This window comes from Lepisma saccharinum, chromosome 13, assembly GCF_977018435.1.
Source record: "Lepisma saccharinum chromosome 13, izLepSacc3.1, whole genome shotgun sequence".
Classification (NCBI taxonomy): Eukaryota; Metazoa; Arthropoda; class Insecta; order Zygentoma; family Lepismatidae; genus Lepisma; species Lepisma saccharinum.
In genome coordinates this window covers 64636405-64663497 of record NC_139241.1, presented here as the reverse complement: position 1 = coordinate 64663497, position 27093 = coordinate 64636405, and the positions used below count along the sequence as shown (strand labels likewise).

At 37.5% G+C, this 27093-nt stretch overlaps 2 protein-coding genes across 4 annotated transcripts in view; one reads left to right on the top strand and one right to left on the bottom strand.

The window, feature by feature from the left end:
* LOC145997010 (meiotic nuclear division protein 1 homolog) overlaps positions 1-9782 on the top strand; it is a 23443-nt gene extending 13661 nt beyond the window's left edge. For all 3 annotated transcript variants that reach the window (XM_083133627.1, XM_083133624.1, XM_083133626.1), the window contains exons 2-6: positions 1458-1590; positions 2728-2864; positions 5676-5781; positions 8829-8975; positions 9531-9782. In XM_083133627.1, the coding sequence (XP_082989753.1) occupies positions 1501-1590; positions 2728-2864; positions 5676-5781; positions 8829-8975; positions 9531-9668 (618 nt within the window). In that variant the 5' untranslated portion in view covers positions 1458-1500 and the 3' untranslated portion in view covers positions 9669-9782. The remainder of the gene's footprint in view (positions 1-1457; positions 1591-2727; positions 2865-5675; positions 5782-8828; positions 8976-9530) is intronic.
* Positions 1-27093, bottom strand: part of Tfb5 (transcription factor B5) — a 27560-nt gene extending 467 nt beyond the window's left edge. Inside the window, exon 1 of the mRNA XM_083133629.1 lies at positions 26805-27093. Within this exon, the coding sequence (XP_082989755.1) occupies positions 26805-26839 (35 nt within the window). The 5' untranslated portion in view covers positions 26840-27093. The remainder of the gene's footprint in view (positions 1-26804) is intronic.

The following is a 27093-nucleotide window of genomic DNA, read 5'->3' as shown; positions in this document are numbered from 1 at the left end:
GAACAACTACACTGCAAGGTTTAGTTGCATGCTATCTAAGTATTTAACCATATCTTATTTAAAATTAGTTTTAATCCTTCCTGTAAAGTGCTCGCACCCACCACAGTATCCAGGTACATGTCGAAACTTGTCATCCTAGTTTTCAGTTGGTTATTTAATCATAAAACGGAAGATATTCCATGCCTCATATCAACATGATGTGTGTGTGTGTATGCTAGACAGCTATTGAACGCAACCACCCGATCCTCTCCCACCCTTTTTGTCCTGATTTGTGGATATGTAAAAAGTAGTAGAACACCACACTGACTAAAGTTACAGTAACAGCGCCTAAAAGAGGACAGTGAGTGGATGCTTCTATGTGATCGACTCCTCCAACCACCCTACTGCATCCCAGGCAAACAACAAAAATTGGATAAGTAAATTCTCTTTTACCCCAAATATGTAATCTTTGTGGGATATTTAGTGACATATTGTGACTACCTCCTCACTCATTTTATTTGGGCACCGTCACTGAGAAGCTACAACCTTCCTTTAAAGCTACAGCCAAAGCCTTCCTTACAAAAAAACTTGGACATGGGTGCTCGCTCCGCTCTTTTTTGTACTACTTTCCTTTGCAGAGACCCCTTGTGGTGGAATCTGAGAACCTGACCTTTTTTTTTATGCCTTGATTCTCACCAACAATATTGTGACAACAACAGACACTGTTCAAGAATTTGGATGGTGAATATCATCAATAGGGCTCGAAAGTTGAAGACCTTAAAATAGCAAAAAAAAGACCTAAAAATATCAGAAAAAGGACCTAAAAAGGGAAAAAAGGACGTATAAATGTCATCCAAATTAATTAATAACTTAAGTCTTAATTACATATTTAATGAATAAAAAAATATACAAAATTCTGGTGGTATGGAACACAGTGCGAAAACTGAAAGCTTCAAAATAAGAAGTTGCCACTTACAGCGCGACCTTCCAGACAAGTTACGGTTAAAGGACCTTGTATCGTACCTGCTTCAGTCGTCCAAAAATATATTTGTTTTTTATTTCTTTACTACAGAAAGGATGTTTAAGAGGTGATGAACTGATGATGATTCGAATTGAGAATGGGCAGTAAAAACGTAGTCGAAAGAAGGTGAAGTTGCACAAAAAAAAAAAAGCCGTTAAGACCTAAAGAAAGGCTAAAAACGGGCCAATAAGCTAAAAAAAAAGGACAAATAAAGCCCACTTATTTTGGCCTACAATGACCCAAAATTAACATATATTATGTTGGGCCTCGTCTTCGGACACTAGGAAAAAAAACTTCCGAGCCCTAATCATAACTGTTGAACCATCTTATCTCTTGAACTTGAAAATAATTGTATTCCTTTTTGATAAACCAAAAATAATTTTGCCATGGAATCGTTTTTAAATACGATTAGCCTTAGAACAAAACCTCTTTATAATTCAAGTCTCTACTTTTGCAGGTGAGAAATCCTTCTTCAGATAAACCTTTGGAAGACATTCAGAATGTCGAAGCGCAAAGGTCTGAGCTTGGAGGAGAAGAGACAGAGGATGCTGGAACTCTTCTATGAAAAGAAAGACTTCTTCCAGTTAAAGGTATGTAGCATTGAAAAAAGGATAGAAAGCAAACCCTCTGTTTGCATAGCTTAACAAGTATAAGGCATTAGGCACACCCCCTTCTGTCAGCTTCCTGCCACTCCATGCTGAGTCACATGGACACTATTGCCGATACACTTGCATCATCTGCTTCAATGCAGAAGCGAGCAAGGCGGCTCTGGCACACTTTTCAGATTGCATGAAGTTTTTTGCACATTGAGTTTTCTATTTGGTTTTGGACATTCACCCCATCCCACTCACATCAAAACATAAAGTTCTTCCATGAAATAATAATAATAAAAACCTAGAAGTGCTACAAAAATAGCAACACCACAACAAGCACAGCTACAATTACCTCCCATGTCGCAGAAGTATTCTAATGTGAGTCACACATCTCCAGAGAGAATAAAGTCATGACTCATGACACACACAGGCTATTGATTCCTTCACAAGAGAGGTGCAAGGTTTGGCAACAATGGTGGCTAGTAACATAGTTATGTCTCTTATCCTATAGTCTTTTGAACAAACAATAACTGTATTAGCTAGTATTGGCTGGCATGTCAATTTTTCATTTGTGAAATAGCCAACAATTTCGTGAAGGATATTTTCATGAGGGATTTAGAATATGAAATTACATAATCAAAGTCCATATAATTTTCATGCCAATGTGTCACCTGAAGGTGGATTAAATGCAAACAACTCTAGATCATTTATAGTTCCAAATTGGATGATTTGTACTATAGAAACTTAATATTTTACAACCACTATCTATTGGGGGAATAATAGAATTACACATTTTATTGTGAAATTAAGGCAGTTAATATATTGCTGTTTTCTGAAAAAACTGGACGTGATTGGTAAAAATGGATTTCATTTTTGGAATCAGCATACTGAAATTGGTCAGAGACAACAGTCATCTGCGATACATCGAAACCCATGTCAACCAGTGTTATTAATTATTAAACAGCTCTTGGCAAGAAAGAAATATGGCGACAATGATGGAAGTTGTTCTGCAAAGGTGTCAGATGACAAAAATGCCAACACAGCCAAAGAAAGTGTTGACAAAGTACCATAAATAATTAAAATTGTATCTATATCAGATTTTATAATGATACAAATGCATTTTTTTCTGTGTAGGAACTGGAGAAAATTGCACCAAAGGAAAAGGGCATAATATCCCAATCCGTGAAAGATGTGGTACAGAGTTTAGTGGACGATGGTCTAGTGGACACTGACAAGATTGGCACCTGTGTTTACTTCTGGGCATACCCCAGGTAAGGTATTAATAATAAAGTTAATAAACTTCTCCTTTAACATTCCAAGTTACAGTGTCCTGACACCCTGACATTACAAGTTATAAAATTCAAAATTTTGAAAAAGTATTTTTTTATTTTATCTGAAGAAAAATTATAGTGAGTTTACATTAATAAAATGTAATTAGCTACTAAAGTTAATGTATTGGGTTGGCAACTAAGTTCCCGCCGTTTTTTAAGGAAGGTGTTGAAAGGTTAGTTTTCAATAAACAGATACAAGTAGTTAATCAATAATGTATTCTCCTGTGTTGTTTACAATGTTTTGTCAACGTTCAACAAGGTTTTCAATACCTCGTCGGTAGAAATCACGTGGTTTAGACTCGAAAATGTCATCCAACCAAGCTCTCAATTCTGCATCAGTATTGAACGAAACTCCCCGCATAGCATTTGAAAGAGATCGAAAGAGGTGAAAATCCATTGGTGCCAAATCAGGAGAGTATGGTGGGTGTGGCAGCACTTCCCAACCATGAGCTTGAATGGCGTCCTTGGTCATATTGGCGATATGAGGGCGGGAGTTGTCGTGCAGCAAAAGAACACCATGCTGCCGATTCGGTCTTTTCTCTTGAATAGCCGTGTTGAGTCGTTCCATTTGTTGCACATAGAGTTCCGCGTTGATCGTTTGATTCCTTTCAAGCAATTTGAAATGGAGAATCCCTTCAAAGTCCCACCATACGCACAACATCGTTTTACGCGTGGGGTCGCTTGTTTCCCGGGGCTCAGCCATTCCTTACGCCGCTTCATATTCATGTAAAGGCACCATTTTTCATCGCCAGTAACGATTCGGTGAAGAAATCGTTCCTTGTGTCCATGGGTTGCACGGTGCCGAGCAAGCAAACCAGCGGAGATTGTGGCTCGTTGATTTTTGTTGGTGACACTTAAAGTGTGAGGCACCCATGCTCCACACTTCTGAACCTTTCCATCGAGTGAAGATGCTTCTCTACAGTAGTGTGGGAGCAACCCATTGTCTCTGCCAGTTCCCTTGTTGTTTGACGCGGATTTTCATGCAACAGGTGGTTAAATCGCTCTTCATCGAACTCAACTGGACGGCCAGAACGAGATGCGTCTTTGAGGTCAAAATTTCCTTTTTTGAACTTCGCATACCAATCACGGGCGGTTCTTTCAGCTATAGCACCCACTCCATACACAGCACAAATGTTGCGAGCAGCTTCTGCGGCCTTAGAACCTTGATTAAAGGCAAAAAGGAGGAGGTGTCGAAAATGCTCATTCTTCTCAACTTGACATTCCATTTTAATGATCTGTAAATAACAAGAAAATGTGTCTTAGTAACAAAGAAACATAAATTTAGGTAGAACAATATATTCTCTTTTGCATGATGTACACCTTCGTGCCAAACGTATTTAATGTCACAGAGATTTTTCCAATTAAAAAAACGGCGGGAACTTAGTTGCCAACCCAATACATACCGTCCCATGTGTCTGTAGTTGAAATACACAGGCATATAAAAGTAGAAAGTGATGTAAAGATGTATTTGTTATATTTTTGTTAGTTTATGTATTGATGACAAGACTGAATAATTAATATAAAGAAACATCCTGCCACCTCTACACATAATTACTCATCCTCGTTATTACAAATAGCGTAAGTGAGACAGTAAATATACTATACAAAACGAAAGAATGAATTGGTCACGATATAAGCAAGGATAAGAAATTAGCAATGCAGTTACAGTTGGGAGCTGAGAAGACTGAGAGGCTGAGGAATGCAAAACTGACCTGCCTGTTGTCGCCGTGTGCAGCCAGCTCGTCTTCCTTTCAGGGTGGCAGCGGCATAAATAAGAAAGGCATGGTACGAAAACGCATTGCAAATGAATGGAACATATTACATAGTAACAAGTGAAAGCAATAGTAATAAAGGAGTTAAACTTCACAAATCAAAGCATCCAACGTGACTAAGAAAGTAAGGGTGTGTGCGTGCTTTTTGTGTATTTCCTAGCATCTTGTTAATGCTTCTTTCCTGGACATGGATCAATTAATTTTAACTTATGCAGGGTAGTACATTTTCTCTCTCGTTTGTATTTACATTTTGGTATGTAGCATTGCTTTTCTGCAACTTTCGTATTATGGAACATGAAGTTGTAATGTCTCGGCCCCAGTGATTTATCCACCAACTACGCCTTAACACCCCACACAATTTTTATAAAAGGACAAATTTATGGTCATTTTGGCTCTAAGTATACCTTTTCACACCCATAAACACAAATTTACACCCCTCAAATAAAAAATTCTGAATAAACCTTTGCTCAACCCCCAAGCCAGCTTTCCTGCTTTTCGTTGCATGATAATTCTATTGATAGTTAACCTTCAGCGACCCAGTTTACTAGATATAGTATGCTCTATACATATACGTTTACTTATACACACACGCCAGAACATTCATTCGATTTTTAAAACAAATTTATTTCCGAAAACACAGAAGAAGTGTGAATTCCTATGACGTTACTGGTCTTTGAGATGTCCCGTGGCTGACGTCATCCGTGGAGGTTCACGAATGGTTCCGAACTTTTCCGAACACCAGACTGCACCTCACACTGTAAGTCCCGATTCCATTATCAGATTCTCACCCTTTCCTACAGGGACTTCTGCATGTCTGACAACACTGAAAAATTGAACACCAAGTCGAAGCTCCCCTCCCCGTTCACCCCGAACCTCACCCTGTACTCGCAGTCTTCTCAGCTCCCTACTGTACTTCCAGTCACTGAGCAACTATTCTAATTAAATATAATTTCCTAATGTTAACTATGTTGTTTTTCAGCAAAGCAAGACACACTAGAAAGAGAAAGCTAGAAGATGTAACAAATAAACTAGACGAGACCAGAAAGAAAGTAACATGTACTCAGGAAAACATAATAAAAGCTAAGGTAACTATTGAATATTACACCATTATTATTATTATTATTATTATTATTATTATTATTATTATTATTATTAAAGGACAGACAGTGCACAAAACACAATTGCGTGAAATAATGGCATGTGAATGAGAAACTGTTCAGTCACCTGAAGCAATGGCAGAGTTAAGGCAGGCTCCGGGGTATCATTCTACACCATCGATTTTCCGCACATTTAAAATATTTTCGTGAAAATGTTTAGTTCCTTATAACAAACAGTGTTTGTAAATAGCACGGAAGGTAATTTTTTAGATCTACGTGCTACGAAACTTACATTTTTTCTTAAAATTAAAATCCCTTGCGTAACGTCAATGAGGTTTATCAGGGCTTCTATGATGGCGGATAATGAATTAATTTCACAGGCGCAAGTCTGATTTTTTTTCTTTTTCTTCTTATGATTGACTTGTGCAATGGGAACATTTGCAATTGTGATATGTTATTTGTGTGATATATTGGCAGGTTGGACATTTCAGACGTTGGATTTCATTTATGCGACTTCAGAAATTGGAATTAATTATTTATTTTTGGCAACTGCTGGCCGAAAAGAGGAGGGTTGTATTTTCTAAATGACTTGTGGGATGGGATAATTTGAGACTTCTTTTTTTTTTATGATGGGACAGGAGTGGAGGGTGGTATTCTGTGGGAAAGGACAAAAAGGACTTACTTCATTTTTGGACTTTGAAATTTAACTTCGACCCACAATTCAGTGGCCACGGTGGCTCAGTCAGTAACGTGTCTGACTACCATGCTAAAGGTCCCGGGTTCGATCCCTGGCCGGTTCAAATTCGGGAACTTTCCTAACGTTAGAAGTGGCCCCAACGCCCACCCAGCGTCGAATGACATGGGTACCTGGGGGAAACCCTGGGGGGGTAAAGGCAGTCAGGGGCATGATGCTGATCACATCACCCCCACTCAGACCGGATCAAGGAAGTGTGGGTCGTTACTCCCGCACCCCCTATACGCCTTCATGGTGTGGTGCTAAGCACAGGGGAGCACTTTACCTTCTTTTTTTTTTACCGCAATTCAGTGCCTGGCTTTGTTAAAAAGAGGGTAAGTTACCTTCTTAGATTTAATTTTAGCCTTAATTTTTGGTATCTTCATGTGTCAATGCAGAAAACAGTGAGAAATAGTGTTGGGGGCAGGTGACTCTGGCCAATTTCTAACATGCCTTTAAAAGGGATTCTATAGATAAAGGTGGGGCTGCGGTAGTGGTAGGTCAATTACCCCAGGGGTGGAGCCCGTAATCAGTGGGAAATTTGGACTCAACAATATCTCAACTTCAAATGGCTGTACATTCGTAAATACTGGTTTGCGCGATCCAAATTTTTGTTCTTCATAATTAGCATTAAAAAAAATTTAAAATAAACTTCCAAAATCGAGGGTGTAGAATGGGACACCGAACCCTTAAGGCACTTCTTAACCTTAAAATTTTTAATATATTTAAAGCTTTACAAAATGGTCTACGTAGCCACTAGTGTGCTGCAGGAAAAGCATTTCGCTCAAGTGTCAAATAGTTCACACGGATAATGCTAGATAGCGTATGGAATGAAGAGCTACTTCGCTCCAGCAAATAATGCTCGAACAGGCAAAACGAGCGATATACACTTGAAGCCCAGTGGTACACCAGTAACTGTAATTTGTCTGTGGTAGTGGGCCCTCAAATATGGATTGGGAAGTTAAGGATGCAGTAAAGTTGAAACTTAGGAGAAAAAAGGTTGAATACCACTGAATTACGCTACTGATCTCGATGTTTAGTCTATCTTACCAATACAGTGATATATGAAAATCAAACAGACGATTGTGGTCTGTAACTGCCAAGACCGATACTTTTACATATTTGTGTCTACAATTAATGTAACATTAAAATGATTTCCACTGTATACGCTCGAGCGTGGACGACTGGAATGAGTACAAGCGAGTGTAAGTGGTCACATGCAGTATTCTAGTAGTCACAGTCATCTTATAAATAATGTTCTGAATGTTCTCAAATGAAATATCAGTTATAAAAATAATTGAGCATTTTTTTTTAACACAAAGTGCAGTATATTTTTTAAAAGCAGCCAGTGACAGTTTTTATGTTATAATGTGTAGAAATTTCAATGAAAAATGCAGACTCAACCAAGACTAAAATCTGGGTCTCTGGCATACTGTGTGATGACTCTACTGACTGGTCTACCAAGCCACAGCAGGATCTGTTACCCTTGAAACACTGATGATCTGATGTCATTGAGAGACAGCTTCGAGTCCTAGCTGAACCTGCCTTTTGTTAAAATTTTTACATAGTCCATATGTTGTGTGTGCGAAATCATAACATCACTCTTCTGTTCAGAGGTGCGCGATCATCCAAACAATTACAGGGGGTGGAGTGTGGACAGCCAGTTGTTACTGTAGGTTTTCTATGACCGGGTTATGGTACTCATTCCTAGCCCCCAATTTCCTCACAATGGTGGGTGGCCACCGGTCCCATACACAGGACAAAATCTCAGGAGAAAAGTTGTTACGTTTCCCCCAGGAGACTCGAACCTGTGCACATCCCATAGCTGGAGCCCAAAGCTTGCACCTTAGACCACATGGCCTCGATGCAGGTCTCGAAGTTGCATTGTTCCAGTCAATATGGCATCTGACTGCCATATGTGAGACCTGGATTCGATTCCCAGGTAGGGGTGATGCAAGGCAATTTCTCCAACCTTTCACCTACGTGAAACAACCCTGGGCTTCACCAAATTTGTAAAAAACTGCCACCTGCAGGTAAAGACATCAAGAGCATACTGTTCGTTACATCACCTCCAAAAAAAAATAGCTGAGATTGAGAATTTAACCGTCATAAATTTTTAATAGTATTATTTTGGGTTTAGTGCCTTTTTGCCGGCTTTTACATGTTCAATGCCAAAGTCTCCAAATCATTCATAAATAGCATATCATGATTTATGATTGAATTTCTAAGTTAAATTATGTATTAGTGGAAAAGTTCGAGGCAAACATAATTTTGACTAATTGGAGAATATTTTCAATTGAAGGTTGGCAGAGAAGAGACTGATCGTAGAATGAAAATCCTGCAGCGACTGTCTCAGCTGAAAGAACAGAAGCAATCACTGAAGGAGGAAATACAAAAGTACAAGGACTGTGATCCCGAAGTGTTGGAGAATACGAAGAAACAAACACAGGTAGTGAATCTGTTGTAGATATATAATTAATCATATCATAGTTAGGGGGAGTTCACTTTTGCATTCATTTTTTAGTTTTTTTTTTCTTTTTCAAACAAAGTCTTATCATCAGAATATTGTGATTTTCACAAGTAATAAATCTCACACTTTTTCAGTGCTATTTCTTTTTAAAGTAAAAAAAATATATCAAACAAAAGGCTAATAATAATTAAAAGTACTTTAATGATTCCAAATATATTAAACATCGTCACACAATGAGAGAAAACTTAAATTTTGTCAACAACAATAATAAATAGATAAATTTATTTTTCAATTTTACACCACGTACACCACATGTAATTTGCTCTTCCTTAAACCAAAAATATTGCAGTGCTTCCATTTGTAGTATTGGCATGATTTTTCACAAGCTGTATAGAGGGTAAAGGTTTTTAATGTAAAAACACGAAGACAACAAATCCTACTGTACATGTTGCTTTACATGATTGTAAAGCTTTATATGGCTGGCATGTTATTTTTAAAATATAAATAGCAATAAAATGTTTTTCTTTCACATAGGTTGCCAAGGAATCTGCAAACAGATGGACCGACAATATATTTGCCATAAAGTCCTGGTGCAAAAATAAGTTCTTCATAGAAGAAAATGTACTTGACAAGCAATTTGGCATACCTTCAGAACTGGATTATATTGATTAGATCACTATTCTGCTATGATCTACCTCATGTTGTTGTTTATGTAAATATTTTGTATGTATAGTTTAGTTTCTTCTATGTAATGAAATATTACAGTATATTTTTTTGTAATAAATATTCATAGTTTTTCAAATGGTGATGTTATTGTAACTTTCAACTTCGTTGCTGCAATACATTTTCGATTTTATTTTAGTTGTTTGGTTGTGGTTGCTTTCCACTTATTGTTGTGTATCATTTAACCTCTGTGTGTGTATACATGACAGAGATTTATACATGGCGACGAGAATTTAGTTAGAAATCGAGGATAAGTAAGTTTCACTTCTAAGCTTCGTGTTACAGTGTAAATGTATAATGGCTTTAGTAGCTGGTTTTGATAAATATGATCCCCAAGATGGATCGATAGTAGAGTATTTGGAGCGCTTTGATAATTATTGTCAAACACAAGCTATTCCAGAGGACAAGAAAGTTCCTAGATTAATATCTGTTATTAGAAACAAGCCATATGAAGTTCTGCGTGAATTATTTGCACCTACATTGCCTCATGATAAATCCTATCAGGATTTTGCACAAAGATTAAAATCTTATTATAGTCCATCAAGTAACTATATTGTGCAAAGGTTAAAGCTTTGAAAATGTATACAATAAGAAGACGAACAAATAGAAGATTTTGTAAGGAGATTAAGAAAGATCGGAGAGCAGTGTGGTTATGGTGAGTTTCTTTCCATTGCTTTATTTGATTCACTAATTAGCGGAATCAGATCTAACACTATTCGTAAGAAACTCATTGCTGACAATGTAATGGAATTTCACAAAGCTTTTGAGGTAGCTAAGCAGATGGAAAAATTAGAAGCAGATATGAAGGAGTATTACGTCCAGTCCAATGTAAATTTTGTAAACACTAACCGTGCAAAGGTAAGTAAGTACAAGGGCGATATAAGTTTGAACTCAGGTGCCAATTCTAATCCAAAACAGGATAGCTGGAAATTCCAAAATACTGTGTCAAGTTGATCCAATCTTAGCTTTAGACAAAATCAATCGGATAATGAGGGAAATAAAAATGAACGGGAAAGAAACCAACAATATTTCAAGCAGTGCAGATACTGTAAGAAATTCGGTCACGATGTTTCCCAGTGTTTCAAGTTACAGCGCAATAAGGAAACTAATAGTACTAAACCTTATAGCAAGTACAAGGCTAAGGCTGTTGTTTCTTCGGATGATATGGACAGTGAGGTATTAGGTGTAAATGAATTAAGGCTTGGAATGATTACTATGGAATTAAATGGAGAAAGTAAATTTATGCAAGAAGGATCGATTGGGTATACTTTGTCTCACTGTAATGAAATTTAAGTTTCGTCACAACCATATCTTAAATCTGATCATTCTTCATTGCCTATGAAAATAGCTCATTGTGGTAAAGCTAGTAGTAAGTTTGTTTCTTCGTCTGAATATGTAATTGCTCTCAAAATTAATGATTCTATGTTGAACTTTGAAATAGAGACAGGTTCACAAGTTTTGATTGCAATTAAACATTTTGTGACAGTCAACTGCATGGTTTGCAATATCTGGAAGCTGACTGTGTTTTACAATGTACTAGCAGTATGACTTTGCCGTTAGTAGGAAAGGTTGCTGTAAAAGTTTGTTATGAACATGTAGATAACATACTGAACTTATATGTAGTCGCATGTGATTTAAAATATCCACTCATGAGAATACAATGGATCAGGTATTTATTGTCTGATTGTCACATTAACCTATCTCAACTTAGGCCATCGTTGGAAGTGTATCAAGACACGACTCTTATTTTGTCTATGTTAACATCTGACAAGTTGAAATTTGTTCAAGGGCAAACTTTGGTTAAATCGAAGGATACGACTAATGCTTCGTCTGTGTTAACAACTGACAAGTTGAAAATTGTGCATGGGCAAACCTTGATTAAATCACAGATGGTTAAGTGTGAAAATCTGATTGCATCTTGTGATGTGCAAGGATTAATAAAATTTATTAAGCACGAATATAAAGAGTTATTCGATAATGATATGTCGCAGCCAATTAAGCATTTTACCGCCACGATTCCAATGAAACAAGGCATTACACCAATTTTTAAGAAATTTTATAATGTTCCGTATTGGTTAAGTGACAAAGTTAAGTCTGAATTAGACAAATTGATTGAGCAATACATTCTAGAAAAGATTGACTCAAGTGATTGGGCGAGTCCTATGGTCATTGTGTGTAAGAATGATGGTAGTTTGAGGCTTTGCTGCGATTTCAAGAACACTGTGAATAAATACAGGGTGCTCGGAAATTCCCCTTACAAACTCCTAGGGCTAGTAGAGGGGACTGAGTAGACAATATTTGGAATAGGAACCCATGTCCGGAGTGTCGGATGTGCATGTGTTGGTATGCAACCGGGTAGGCAGTACATGACTTCAGAAGATCACCTGATGACCTAAAGTGTAATAATTTATTACAACCATGTCAAATGAGGTGTTACGTAAGGTGCAGAATTGAATGATGTAGTGTTGCCCACGGGACGAGACAAAACAGGCTTTTAAAAATTCGAGACGAGATTGATCATGTGTCCCGAGACAAACGAATATTTTCGAGACGAGACAGCATTTCCACGAGACGAGACAGGCCAAAGTCTCGTCTCGTGGGCAACACTAATGATGTGTGACAGTACATAATACAAACAAATTTATTTGGTAACAATGGCAAGGGAACAACAAAGAAACGTACTATTCATTGATCACAATAACACTTGTGTTGACAGTGGAACGCAACAATTTGTTTATGTCTTCTGCACTGGATGTGTTGCATACGGCACTGCTCAACTACAACAATGGCTCGATATGACAACCACCAACGTCGTTGCACACATTATACCGACTAATCATTTTCCGGTACAATCGCTCCATCACACCGGTGTCCCGTTAGTCTCTTGTGCAGCGACCAGAACTCGTGCCAGCAGTTCTTTCTCTGTCCTTACATGAGTCTCGTACACCATCCTCTTCAAACGTCCCCACAAGAAATAGTCTAATGGCGTTAAATCCGGTGATCGTGGGGGCCACATGGTTGGATCACCTCGGCCTATCCATTTTTGCCCGAATCTTTGGTTAAGATGTCTCCGAACGTCACGTGTAAATTGAGGCGGTGCGCCATTGTGCTGAAACAGTTCCTGAGGGACGTTCAATGGCACAGCATCCAAGAACAAGGCCAATACTTCCTGTAGGAAGATCAAGTACGCGGCACTCGTTAGCCTGGCAGGATACCGCGGCAGGGTAGACGTTCACGTGCCATCAGGTGATCTTCTGACGTCATGTACTGCCTATCAGGTTGCATACCAACAAGGGCACATCCGACACATTGTCATAGTTGTAGCACGGAAACGGAATGTTTCCGGACATGGGTTCCTATTCCAAATATTGTCTACTCAGTCCCCTCTACTAGCCCTAGGAGTTTCTAAGGGGAATTTCCGAGCACCCTGTATGTTGAAAACATAACTTACCCATTGCCCAAGATAGACGAAGTGTTTCCAAAAGTTAATGGATGTGGTGTATTTGTTACCTTGGATCTCAGAAGTGATTACCTTCAAATAAAACTTGATGATCAAGCTAAACAGTTACTAGTAATGAATACCCCATGGGGATTGGTACAACATACTAGATTGCCATTTGGTCACAAATCTTTCAAAGAATGATTGAAGGCATACTTTAGGGATTAGATTTTGTCATTCCATACCAAGATGACTTACTTATTGTTAGCAAGGGTTTAGAACAAGCAGTTACCAAAACACTTAAAGTTATAACAGATTATTTTGAGGACTGATTATTTCTTCAGAGAAGAAGGAGGATAGAGAGATTAACACTCTTCAGGCAAAATGAACTGTCCTTAATATGCCTTGTGTAAAGGGACAAAGAAAAACGCGGTGAAGTTTTTCGAGCAGTGTTTGTAGAGCCTTTGAGTGAAAGGCCGCGTTGCTTCTGAAGTCATGTACTGCCTACCCGGTTGCATACCAACACATGCACATCCGACACTCCGGACATGGGTTCCTATTCCAAATATTGTCTACTCAGTCCCCTCTACTAGCCCTAGGAGTTTGTAAGGGGAATTTCCGAGCACCCTGTATTTATTCACAGTGTTCTTGAAATCGCAGCAAAGCCTCAAACTACCATCATTCTTACACACAATGACCATAGGACTCGCCCAATCACTTGAGTCAATCTTTTCTAGAATGTATTGCTCAATCAATTTGTCTAATTCAGACTTAACTTTGTCACTTAACCAATACGGAACATTATAAAATTTCTTAAAAATTGGTGTAATGCCTTGTTTCATTGGAATCGTGGCGGTAAAATGCTTAATTGGCTGCGACATATCATTATCGAATAACTCTTTATATTCGTGCTTAATAAATTTTATTAATCCTTGCACATCACAAGATGCAATCAGATTTTCACACTTAACCATCTGTGATTTAATCAAGGTTTGCCCATGCACAATTTTCAACTTGTCAGTTGTTAACACAGACGAAGCATTAGTCGTATCCTTCGATTTAACCAAAGTTTGCCCTTGAACAAATTTCAACTTGTCAGATGTTAACATAGACGAAATAAGAGTCGTGTCTTGATACACTTCCAACGATGGCCTAAGTTGAGATAGGTTAATGTGACAATCAGACAATAAATACCTGATCCATTGTATTCTCATGAGTGGATATTTTAAATCACATGCGACTACATATAAGTGGATGCAGAAGTTTACATGCAGCAGTTGGCGTCGAGATCTCTGGGTATGGATAATTCGCGAATTTGATAGTGCTATCGGCAGCAAGTTGCAGTTAGATATTCGTGGACTGTTTTTGTAGATGTAGTTTGCCTAGTGAACAGTTAACAGTGACCTGTGTTCCGGACATTTGAACGTTCACGTGATTGGGAAAAGAGCGCGTGGAATTTTATTCAAATACAAACTGTTTTCTCGTGGCAACTTTTATAGCGCGAGAAGTGAAAATAACACTGTAAGTGTGTAGTTGTGAACTGAGAATTGCTAATCGAGGTGACGACGTTGATACCAAGTTCGACCTTTGAACTATGAATGCGGCGGTGAATTTCTTCGAGGGATAGACGTCGAAGATCTTCGAGGGAAAGAAGACATCAAGGAGCTTCTGCCAATAGTGTTTCCCCCCTAGTGTCAAGAGCTCGAGATGTGTACTTTTATATCCAAAGTGTTGATTACAGTCAAAGTGAAAATGCAGCGCTGAGTAAATTGGATCGTGGCGGTAAAATGCTTAATTGGCTGCGACATATCATTATCGAATAACTCTTTATATTCGTGCTTAATAAATTTTATTAATCCTTGCACATCACAAGATGCAATCAGATTTTCACACTTAACCATCTGTGATTTAATCAAGGTTTGCCCATGCACAATTTTCAACTTGTCAGTTGTTAACACAGACGAAGCATTAGTCGTATCCTTCGATTTAACCAAAGTTTGCCCTTGAACAAATTTCAACTTGTCAGATGTTAACATAGACGAAATAAGAGTCGTGTCTTGATACACTTCCAACGATGGCCTAAGTTGAGATAGGTTAATGTGACAATCAGACAATAAATACCTGATCCATTGTATTCTCATGAGTGGATATTTTAAATCACATGCGACTACATATAAGTGGATGCAGAAGTTTACATGCAGCAGTTGGCGTCGAGATCTCTGGGTATGGATAATTCGCGAATTTGATAGTGCTATCGGCAGCAAGTTGCAGTTAGATATTCGTGGACTGTTTTTGTAGATGTAGTTTGCCTAGTGAACAGTTAACAGTGACCTGTGTTCCGGACATTTGAACGTTCACGTGATTGGGAAAAGAGCGCGTGGAATTTTATTCAAATACAAACTGTTTTCTCGTGGCAACTTTTATAGCGCGAGAAGTGAAAAGAACACTGTAAGTGTGTAGTTGTGAACTGAGAATTGCTAATCGAGGTGACGACGTTGATACCAAGTTCGACCTTTGAACTATGAATGCGGCGGTGAATTTCTTCGAGGGATAGACGTCGAAGATCTTCGAGGGAAAGAAGACATCAAGGAGCTTCTGCCAATAGTGTTTCCCCCCTAGTGTCAAGAGCTCGAGATGTGTACTTTTATATCCAAAGTGTTGATTACAGTCAAAGTGAAAACGCAGCGCTGAGTAAATTTCGTAAGTAGGTCGACCACATTCTTTTAATTGAGGTTAAAGTGTTTATTTTCTGTTTATTAATCCACGTTACTAACCTAAGATTAATCTAAGGCAACTGGAGGTAATTTTTGTATTAGTTTTAACTATGTAAAACAAAGCCTTCCAGCTTTCCAGGGCAAATTAAAAATTTATTAACCGCTAGTTTATTTTAGAAGTTTGTAATAAAAAACAGTAAAGAATCCTTGGGTTTTCTTAAGCAGTTTTAAAGTGTAAATCAGAAATGTAAAACCAAAAATATGTTCTAGCGTAAACGAAACTGCGACGACGTTAAAAGTCCAAAAACAACTTTTATCATTATATGGTGCCCAAAACTCCCCTAAGATTGTCTTGGTGAAAGAAAAAAAAAAGGGGGGGTAACAGGCATTGTGTTGCGTCGTTGTCGGCAATGTTTATGTAAACATTTATGGTTGTGTTGTAACTTTGGTCAGCGTGTGTCGGCAACATGGTTCGCACAAAAGGAAAGACTCCGTCTGAAAAGGATTTCGCACCCGAAGTGGGGTGGGAGGAAATATTGGATTGTTGTGGAAGATTGTTTAAAGTAGATGGAGCGATAGAATGTTTGGGTTGCAAACAATGGCTGCATAAAGTCTGTATAGGAATGAGTGAGGAAGATTATAAAGAACACGAAACTGACATTGGTAAAGACTTTTTATGTGAACGATGCAAGAATCGAGTTGAGAAAGAACCTGCCGTTGGAGTAAAAATAATGGAAAAAGAACAGGGTGTTTCGAAAGAAAGCGACGAATTTGGTTGTCAAGTTGACGTTGGTCTGGGAAAAGAAAATCATGTCTTGAATTCAATTTTGTCATTTATGGAACAGAGTAGGCTAGCGCAGGAGAACTTATGCCTAAAATGGGAAGAAAATAAGGAACACGATAGGCTGAAATGGGAAGAAAATAAGGAACAGGATAGATTGAAATGGGAGAGATTATACAAGAAAATGGAACAAGATAGGTTAGAACGGAGACAGAAAGAGGAAAAAGATAGGCTCGTGCAGGAAGACTTATCCAGAAAATTGGAGCAGAAACAGGAACAGAATAAATTGGAACTCAAGGAAATAATAAATGCTTCCATGCAAAAAATAAATAAGATGGAGGAAAGACTAAGCATTTTGGAGGTGCAAGTCACTAGGAAAGAAAAAATGGAGGACGTTATGAAGGAAAATAAAGTATCATGTCAGACAGGAATGGAAAAGTTGAAATATGATTTAAATATCATTCAAGTGAACGTTGAAAGTTTGGGAGTTGGTGTGGTTCAGGAACGGAATGTTAATAAAAGCAAGTTCAAGGAAACTGATGTTGAAATACAGGTTATAAAAAATAGGGTCGACGTATTAGAGCATGATTTTGTCAGATTTAAGGAAACTGAGGATTCTAGAAAGTGTTGTGACCTTAAGCCGTTTAAAGATTTTGTTCAGAATGAAGTAAAGACTAATGATGGAGAGGAAGAAAGAGAGATGGTGTGACTATTCTTGGCAGGCAGGAAGTAGGGATTAAGTACAGTGAAGTGTCGAAGTTAACCAAGTTTACAGGAGAGACAGACGAAATGTTACCCACTGAATTTCTTCGGCATGTGGAAGACAGCTTGAATCTGATGGCCCTGAGCAAGCATCAGTACCTGAATGTGATACCTTTTGTGTTGGTAAAAACTGCTAAAATGTGGTATATAGAAAATAAGCAAAAGTTTACGAACTATGAAGTATTTAAGAAGGAATTTTTGGATGCTTTTGAGTCAGAAAATGTTAAGTCTGCCCGTTTAGCTCAAGTTCTAACACAGAAATTTGTGCCAGGTCAGGGAAGAAGTGTAGAAGAGTTCTATTGGGACAAGGCGAGGCAACTGAAGCTGCTCGAACCTGCCTTATCGGAAGAAAAATGTGTCAGCCTAATAGCAAACTTACTACCTTTTAGGCTTCGAGAAATGTTGTTAACCGTTAAAATTAAAACCTTGTCTTCAGTTGCTGATCTGATAAGGAGTCATGAATTATTGTGGATGGAACAGAAGAATCGAGATTCTTTTAGAGGCCAGAAAAATTAGAAAAACGTTGGGAGGAAGAGAGGAGCGATGATATAATGTTGGTAATGTCGGTGTTACTCCTGCATCACCGAGAAAGGATAACTATAGACAGACATCGAGGGAAAGTTTCGAGAATCATGATGAAGGGAGGAATGATTCAAGATTCTATCGTCGCAATTTGCAGTTTGGAAGAGGAGGAAACCAAAATTTGAAGAGAAATGAAAGATCTGATGTATCTTCGTGGGATGAGCGAAGAAGAAGCAACTATTCACCTCGTTTTGAGAGAAAAATCTGGCAGAGTGAAAATTATGAAAGTTCTAGTCTGCCTCCTAGGAGGAATAGAAGCGAAGATGAGATCGTCGCCGCCGAAGTACATAACCAGGAGGATCAACAAAACGAGTTACCGTTCCGCCACTAAAGAGTGGGCGGACCGAAAACCAAGATGTAAATATTAAAATGAATTTCAAAGATATTATTGAACCTGCAAGAAAGGATGAAGAACGAATAGAAGACGAACTTGAACAGTTAAACTCGGAGGAAAAAGATTTGGGAAATTCTTAAAAATGTGAAATAAACAGCAATATTTATCTGAAGACACAAAAGGATGAAATAATTAGTACTCTTGAACGAATAAGCAACAGAAGTCAGTATTCAGAGAAGAAAGTTACTAGTGGTGATTCTCATAGCGAGAAAATTGAACCTATGGAAAATCGGAAACAAAAAGAAAAGACTTTAAGAAAAAGAGATAATACAAATAGTTTTGGCAGACTAATAGTTTCTCTATTTGACGAAAGTTGAAAGAAGAGGAAGAAGAAATTTGAAAAGTAGAGAAAAGAGAAGAAAAAAGAAGAGGAATATGGAAAAGATACATGATAGTAACGACAAACAGGAATATTCAGGAACTGAAGAAACAACAAGGACTGATAAATCTAAAGATGAGAGACATTCTAATTTGTTGGGTAATATAATAAAATGTAATTATTAAGTTAGAAAATTTTAGAGAAAGATCTAATTTTCCATTTCTCTTGATGACCATTTTGAAATTTACTAGTTTATATAAATCTTGATAAAATGATGGAAATTGTTCAAATGTAAATAAGCTGTTAAAAAAAATGTGTGTATTTTGTTATGAGCCAAGTATAAAAATTGAGAAAATGAAAAGAAAAAGTTATTTAATGTCAGTTGTTTTGTATAGGTTATGTGAAAACTAGTTGTGGTTCAATGTAAAAAGTTTAATTATGGTTTTGATAAAAGCTCTGGTAACTATTATTGTCAATGAGCAGGTAGATAATGAAAATTTGAATTTGAAAATAACTTTGTAATAAGAGAAAAATGTCAAAGAGTAAGAAAAAAAATGGAAGTAAGCCTCAAAATCGTTAAGAATAATGAAGAACAAATGAGAAAGAAGATAGAACAGTCATGTTCAGAAGAAAGTTATTTGAGGAAATTCTTTGGAAAGCAAGGCTAAATAGCATTAATAGAATGATGAAGTGATGAGAGTTCTTGGACATAGCTATATGAGATAAAAGTCAGTGTGTATTAAGATATAGTGCGAGAGAGGCACATAAATATAAGGTCGAAGGCGGACCAGAAATGAAAAATAGTAAGGTCGAAGGTGGACCAGAAATGAAAAATAGTAGGTCGAAGACGAACCGAAAATTATTGTAGTTATGTAATAAAGAACATGCTGATATTTAAGTGAAAGATTATGTCCAGAATTCTGTTGCAAGTTAAGAAATAGTTTGTTAAGAAGATAAGCGACGTATGATAAGATGTAATTTCCTGAAATTAGTAATTTGAGCATGCTGATACCTTAAAGAAGAAAGAAGAAAAGAAAGGTAAAGATCATGACAAGAGAAAGGAGGTTTACTGTTAGGTTAATTTCATGAGTATGATGATATTTTGTAAAGATAGAAATCCAAATATTTTTATAATGTTCTACACTTACCCGCCTGTACCCGATCTAGTAAAAAATTGAATCACAACATGAAGAAAATTTAAAATTATGGAATTGCAGAAACAGTAAAAGGAGAATTTATGTAAATCAGTTAAAACAATTAGAAAACTTGCCTGACAATTTGTGATTCATTGAAGTTACTTGTAGTAGATTGATAAATTATGTAGTAATGGTTCAAAGTTGATTTTATGTAATGCATGAAGGTATATATGTAATGAAAAGAAATTGAAAATATGTTTATTATGCTTCAATGTTTATAAATTGTGCATACTTTCTTGAGAATATTCTTATCACGTGGTTGCAAGAAACGATTGAACAGAATTATTAGGTGAAATTAAAGGAAAATCTATGTGCGTATACTGTGTTAAAAGATATTTTGAAAGGAAAATTGTATATACGAGGCTTGTACAAATATTCAAGGAGAGGAAAAGACTCTAAAAGACATTAGCTCTCCTTGATCAGTCCATCTAATGTCTCTTCAGGGGAGGGGACATCTATAACAGATTATTTTGAGGACTGATTATTTCTTCAGAAAAGAAGGAGGATAGAGAGATTAACACCCCTCAGGCAAAATGAACTGTCCTTAATATGCATTGTGTAAAGGGACAAAGAAAAACGTGGTGAAGTTTTTCGAGCAGTGTTTGTAGAGCCTTTGAGTGAAAGGCCGCGTTGCTTTGCGCGTTGGCTGCAGAAGTTTACATGCAGCAGTTGGCGTCGAGATCTCTGGGTATGGAGAATTCGCGAATTTGATAGTGCTATCGGCAGCAAGTTGCAGTTAGATATTCGTGGACTGTTTTTGTAGATGTAATGTGCCTAGTGAAGAGTTAACAGTGTCCTGTGTTCCGGACATTTCAACGTTCACGTGATTGGGAAAAGAGCGCGCGGAATTTTATTCAAATACAAACTGTTTTCTCGTGGCAACTTTTATTTATTTATTTATTTATTTATTTATTTATTCCTTGTTTTGGATGGCGAAGTTAAGGCACAAGCCTTTTCTTCCACTTAACCATCTCTACATTACATCTTATAAATTGAATTTGATAGCTAACTGTATGTTATTATTAAGATACCAAGAAATGAAATCTATAAAAACTAAGAACATTAAGATATCAAAAAAGAAAAACACAAGAAAAATAAAACAGAAAGACGCAAAAAACATAAAAAATAAAGACAAAAATACATACACACTAAGTAAAAAAAAAAAAAGAAGATACACGTAAAACATAAACACACACGCAGCAAACATAGTCAAATTACAGAAAAAGTCAGTGGGTGTTGGTCCTACCAGTTTACAAGAAGGTTTAATTTTATTTTCCTGTTTTCAGTTCTGGTAAGTTGACTCCAGAAGATGATTTGTTAATTTTGATTTGAATTGGCCGAGAGAAGAAGAGTTTCTTATGTCATTGGGGAGGTCATTCCACGCTCTGGTAGCAGTGACCGTTAAGGAATGTCCATAAAACGTTGTCTTGTGGGAGGGTATGGCCAGCAGAGAGTTGTCTCTCGAACGGGTGGCAAAGGTGTGTGCTGCACTTAGGGGTTGAAATCGAGAGAGTAGGTAGGAGGGCTCTCGTGAGTTTACTATTTTGTAGAGCGCTGTCAGAGCGTGGAAGCGGCGGCGAGTGGAAAGGTCGAAGCGTGAGAAGTGAAAAGAACACTGTAAGTGTGTAGTTGTGAACTGAGAATTGCTAATCGAGGTGACGACGTTGATACCAAGTTCGACCTTTGAACTATGAATGCGGCGGTGAATTTCTTTGAGGGAAAGAAGACATCAAGGAGCTTCTGCCAATAGTGTTTCCCCCCTAGTGTCGAGAGCTCTCGAGATGTGTACTTTTATATCCAAAGTGTTGATTACAGTCAAAGTGAAAATGCAGCGCTGAGTAAATTTCGTTAGTAGGTCGACCATATTCTTTTAATTGAGGTTAAAGTGTTTATTTTCTGTTTATTAATCCACGTTACTAACCTAAGATTAATCTAAGGCAACTGGAGGTAATTTTTGTATTAGTTTTAACTATGTAAAACAAAGCCCTCCAGCTTTCCAGGGCAAATTAAAAATTTATTAACCGCTAGTTTATTTTAGAAGTTTGTAATAAAAAATAGTAAAGAATCCTTGGGTTTTCTTAAGCAGTTTTAAAGTGTAAATCAGAAATGTAAAACCAAAAATATGTTCTAGCGTAAACGAAACTGCGACGTTAAAAGTCCAAAAACAACTTTTATCGTTATAAAGTTTTAAACCATTTGAATGAGTACAATGTTATGGTTAATTGGAGGAAGTGTTCATTTTTCAAAAACAAAATTGATTATTTAGGATATACTTTAAGTAAGGAAAGAATGCATCCTTCTGAAAAGAAGCTGCATGCATTGATACTATGTCGAAAGCCTTGCAACACCAAACAATTAAAGGCTTTCCTTGGAGGTATTAAATTTTACAGAAGATGTGTGCCTAATTTGCCAGTTATCTTGTCTGATCTTTACAATTTATTAAAGAAAAATGTGCGGTGGCAATGGACAAATGATTGTCAGCAGCAATTCGAGGCAGCTAAACTGGCTTTGCAAAATACTAAGGTCTTTGTTCCATACGACCAGAATAAATAAGTTATTATACAGTGTGACGCATCTCAAAATGGATTAGGTTCGCAATTATGCCATAAAGTGCAAGGCGAATTGAAGAACTCTTCAAGACATTTCTAATGGTATCTCAATAACTTCTATCTTGACTTAGTAGCTGCAAATATTGCAATTTAACAAGATGATGAAATAAACTCATGAAAATCACATATTTTGCATCACCTGTAATTTTGGATATACTCAAGATATGGATGTATGTTGCATAGCATTTAGTATATCAAATTCCAAATTAATAAAAAAATATAAGGTTGAGAATCATGTTACTTGACATGGAATGACCCATCAGTGAGAATCCTGCTGAACTGTCCACAATCATTTTCTATTCAATTTCCCACTTCCTACTTGAAAGAACAGGTGGTGTCAGAATTCATATAGGAGAGAAAGTATTTCAGTGTAGTGATTTGAACTGTATTTTTTTCCTTTCCCTCAACTGACAAACTTTTTATTGCTCAATGTTTCCATGTAGTTTCACATATTGTGTTCTTTTTTCTTTTGTTCAACATTTATATAAGGAATGAATTGCTATGTCAGTTTCAACAAATGTATATAACAGTTTTTAACTTATTGTTAATTATATAACCCTTACTATTTAAATATTTAATCACTTGTTACTGATTGTTTCTAGTGACTGACAATGCATTTCATTCTTTATACGAGGGCAAATCGAAAAGTCTTAGACCCTACTTTTTTTTTTCAGCCGAAATATTAGTGTGGTTGAGAAAGAGAGATATACACTCAATGCAATAGGTTTTTCTTGGAATGGCCCAGCTTTTACTCTCAGCTGCTCCACGGTATGGCGCTGCTGTCAATTTGCAAAGATGGTTGTAGTACTCAACACGTCCACGTCGTATGAGCAGGAAAAGTGTTATTCGTTTTCTATGGAACAAGGGACGAACGCCCATCGAGATCCATAGGGAAATGTAGCCGTATAGTTCAGAACTCTCCCCCAGTGATTTGCACTTGTTCGGTCCACTGAAGAAGTTCCTGGCTGGACAAAGGTTCATTTGCGACCACTGTCCGGCAGTGGTTCCACGATCAAGCGGCCGAATTCTACAACAGCGTCATCTTCAAACCAGTGGTGCGATGGGACAAATGTAAGTGCAAGGTAGATAGAACAATTCCTATATTTTGATTTCCCTGCAAGTTTATTATTTCGGCTGAAAAAAAAATTGGGACAAAGACTTTTTGATTTGCTCTCGTGTAACTCTTGAAAAAAACACTCTGAAACTGCATGAAACATGGACTGAGGCACTGAAAGAAAAAAGCATTGTTATAATTGGTGCTGATATGAATCTGACTTCACAATCTGAATGTATTTACTTTAGTGCATTTGATGCTATTAAAATATACTATCAGTCAAATTTTGGTTTTGAGACTGTACTTTAAAGCAGTACCCTAGCTTAGATTTCTATACCCAGGGTGAGAAAAACTGATCCCATTCCCTCTTTACCACGAAAAATATGTTTCTGCCCCCTAGAAAGTTCATAAGTCATAAAACCATTACTCTCAGGAGGCTATGCGTCAATGGTTTGTGTGGCTATTCAGGTATTTTTCAGTTACGAAGGTTGGAAACACTGCATACCCCAATTGATGCACTACAGGACTCAAGCTGTACCCGCCATATTGTGTGTTACGGAAGCGAAAAAACGAAGAACAATAATTACTGTTAATGTGAAAAATTGAAATTATTTTCGTGAAAAAAAGCAAGCAAAATGCCATCTTAAAGAATCTTTCGCAATGCAGAATAGGTAAGTATGAATGTTAGAAACGACGAAATAAACGAGTGAGATGTGTTCGGTGGACATCGCACTGGTACTGGGATTTTTTACAAGGTGTCAGCTCAGAAAGCATGAGTCTAGTTACAAATTTTGAATTTGCAGTTTCTTTTATTACACTTTTCTGCCATCTTTGACTAATTGCGATGATGGAGTGTGATGAAATTAGTGAAGGAACACTCACAGAAAACACTCGTGCCCAAGCCAGGACTCAAACCCAGGAACTTCAGTGTCGAGATCAAAAGGCAACCACTTAACTCGGATAGCGAGCCAGCAGTTGCAGGTTTTCCTGATATAACTGACGAAAGTACATCACTTATCTTTCAACATGGATATTGTCCTGAATGTCATTGGTCTTGCACTACAGAGAATAAGCATTATTTTACTGCACTTAAATTACCTGTCCAAACATGTTCTGGTAAGTATGCGATGTAGCCCAAACACCTTTCACTCATTTATTTCGTTAATTTTAGCATTGATACTTACCTATTCTGCATTGCGGAAGATTCTTTAAGGTGAAGTTATGTCTTTTTCATTAAAATAGTGTCAACTTTTCACATTACGAATCATTATTTGTCTTGCTTGTTCCGCTTGGGTAACAGACAATAGGGTGTGCACTCTTCATGGATCATCGCGCGTCGTGCTTGTGTTTTGTCGATTTGGAGTGGGTATGCAGTGTTTCAACCTTCTTCACCGAAAAATACCTACTTTCGTGTTCATTATGTCATCACAAACCATTGACTGATAGCCCCAAAAATTATTCACGATAGCCCCACGAACCATTGATGGATAGCCCCAAAAACCATTCACGTTAGCCCCATGAACCATTGACGGATAGCCCCAAAAACCATTCACGATAGCCCCACAGATCATTTCTGGCAAGGTCAGGTTGGGTTAGGTTAGGTAAGCATAGTTAAAAAAAATTCTCGAGGAAAAGAAAAGGCACGTTTGGAAACACTGGCGAGACCGCGTGACTTTCGACGCTCGTGCCATCTGCAGGTACATAATGGAAACAACAGCATAATGTTGTCGCTTTACAGAAAATGCAATATCCTTGCATAAAAAGTGATTATTTCTTGTTCTACAGCATTCTATGGTGAAGTTTTCAGTTTCCGCGAAAGAAAATACCTCGAAGAACTTCGACAATGCTACAGAAACTGATTTCAGTAAGTAGTTTCTCCTGTAAATTTGAAGAAATCCTTTCCGGCGATATCGCATACTTACCCATTGGAAGCGGCCCGGCGCCCACCCAGCGTCGAATAACATAGGTACCTGTGGGAAACCCTGGGGGGTAAAAGCGGTCAGGGGCGTAATGCTGATCACATCACTCCCACTCACAACCGGATCAAGAAAGTGTGGGGTGTTACCCCCTATACGCCTTCATGGCGTGGTGCTAAGCACAGGGAAGCACTTTACCTTTTTTTTCTTCTTTTAATCCAATACATTGGCTTTAATAATCATGCTAAATTATGTGTATCTGTTAAAGCAAATTCATTGATCTGCAGGCAACAATCGATACTAATCAAATTCCTGCTAACTGACAAACAGGTATAGGGATGGAAAAAGTAATTCTCTATGAAAAAGTAGGAGTATTCGGTGTGTGCTAAGAATCTAATCATGTAGGAACTGCATGTTTATAACATGTAATATGCTTCACATGCAACTACATACCGTGATTTCGGGTAACAGTATGGTATAGGGAAAACACATTTCACTCCTTCATTTTGTCATTTTTTACATTCGTAATTACCTATTATGCATTGCGAAACATTGTTTAAGGTGGGATTTCGCTTTCACGAAAATAGCTTCAATTTTCCACATTTCTTTTAATTATTGTTAGTTCCTCTCACACACAATATGGCGGAGAAATCTTGACTAGCGTTGTCGATGATCACTGGGTTTGCAGTGTTGCAACCTTCTTCACCGAAAAATACCTACTTTCGTGTTACTCATTTTGTATTTTTTTCTGGGTTCAAAAACCCCACACACCACTCACGGATAGCCCCACAAACCATTCATAAATAACCCCACACACCATTCTAATAGCCCCATGAACCATTCATAAATAGCCCCACTAACCATGCATGCAAGGTTAGGTTTAGGTTCTGTTAGGTTATTCAAACACAGTTAAAATTGTCATGTTCTGGCAAAACAATCGCGAGTTTGGAAACACTGACCGGGTGTTACGTCAACGAACGCACGGAACATTTGGTTCACGTAGTCGAACGTAATGGAAGCAAGAGCTTTTGTGCATCGGAGAGACATTAATGTCGAAAAATACATGATTTACCGGCCGAATAAGTTGAACGAAGGGAGAAAACAGTTCCACGAGCTTTCAAAAGTCTACAGAAACTCAGTTCCGTACGTATAAATTTGAAGAAATGTGTTTTCCCTATACCATACTGTTACCGTGATTTCGTTACGGTTTCAAATTAACGAAGGACTGCAGACCACTTGTTCAACTACAGCTTAAATAATGTTTCCATCGAACACATTAATTAATATAATTTATGGCATTGCTCTTCTTTGTTACCTACCATTCAATAAGAATTCCTTTCATAACATTCACCATTGTCTATCAGTTTTCATTACTCATAAATCAAATGAAAATATCCTGTGTTGTTGTCGGTCGACATTTCCCCACAATACGACGGACAAGGAGCTACAATTAGTCACACATCGTACATCACTAATCAGAATAATTGAATAATACGCTTAACGCAAAATTAATATCTTATCACAGTACTCTATGTATACAAGATAATTCTCGTGTTAGGAAGCTAGATTGTCTTCAAAACAAATATTTATGTCACACTCACACTTTGG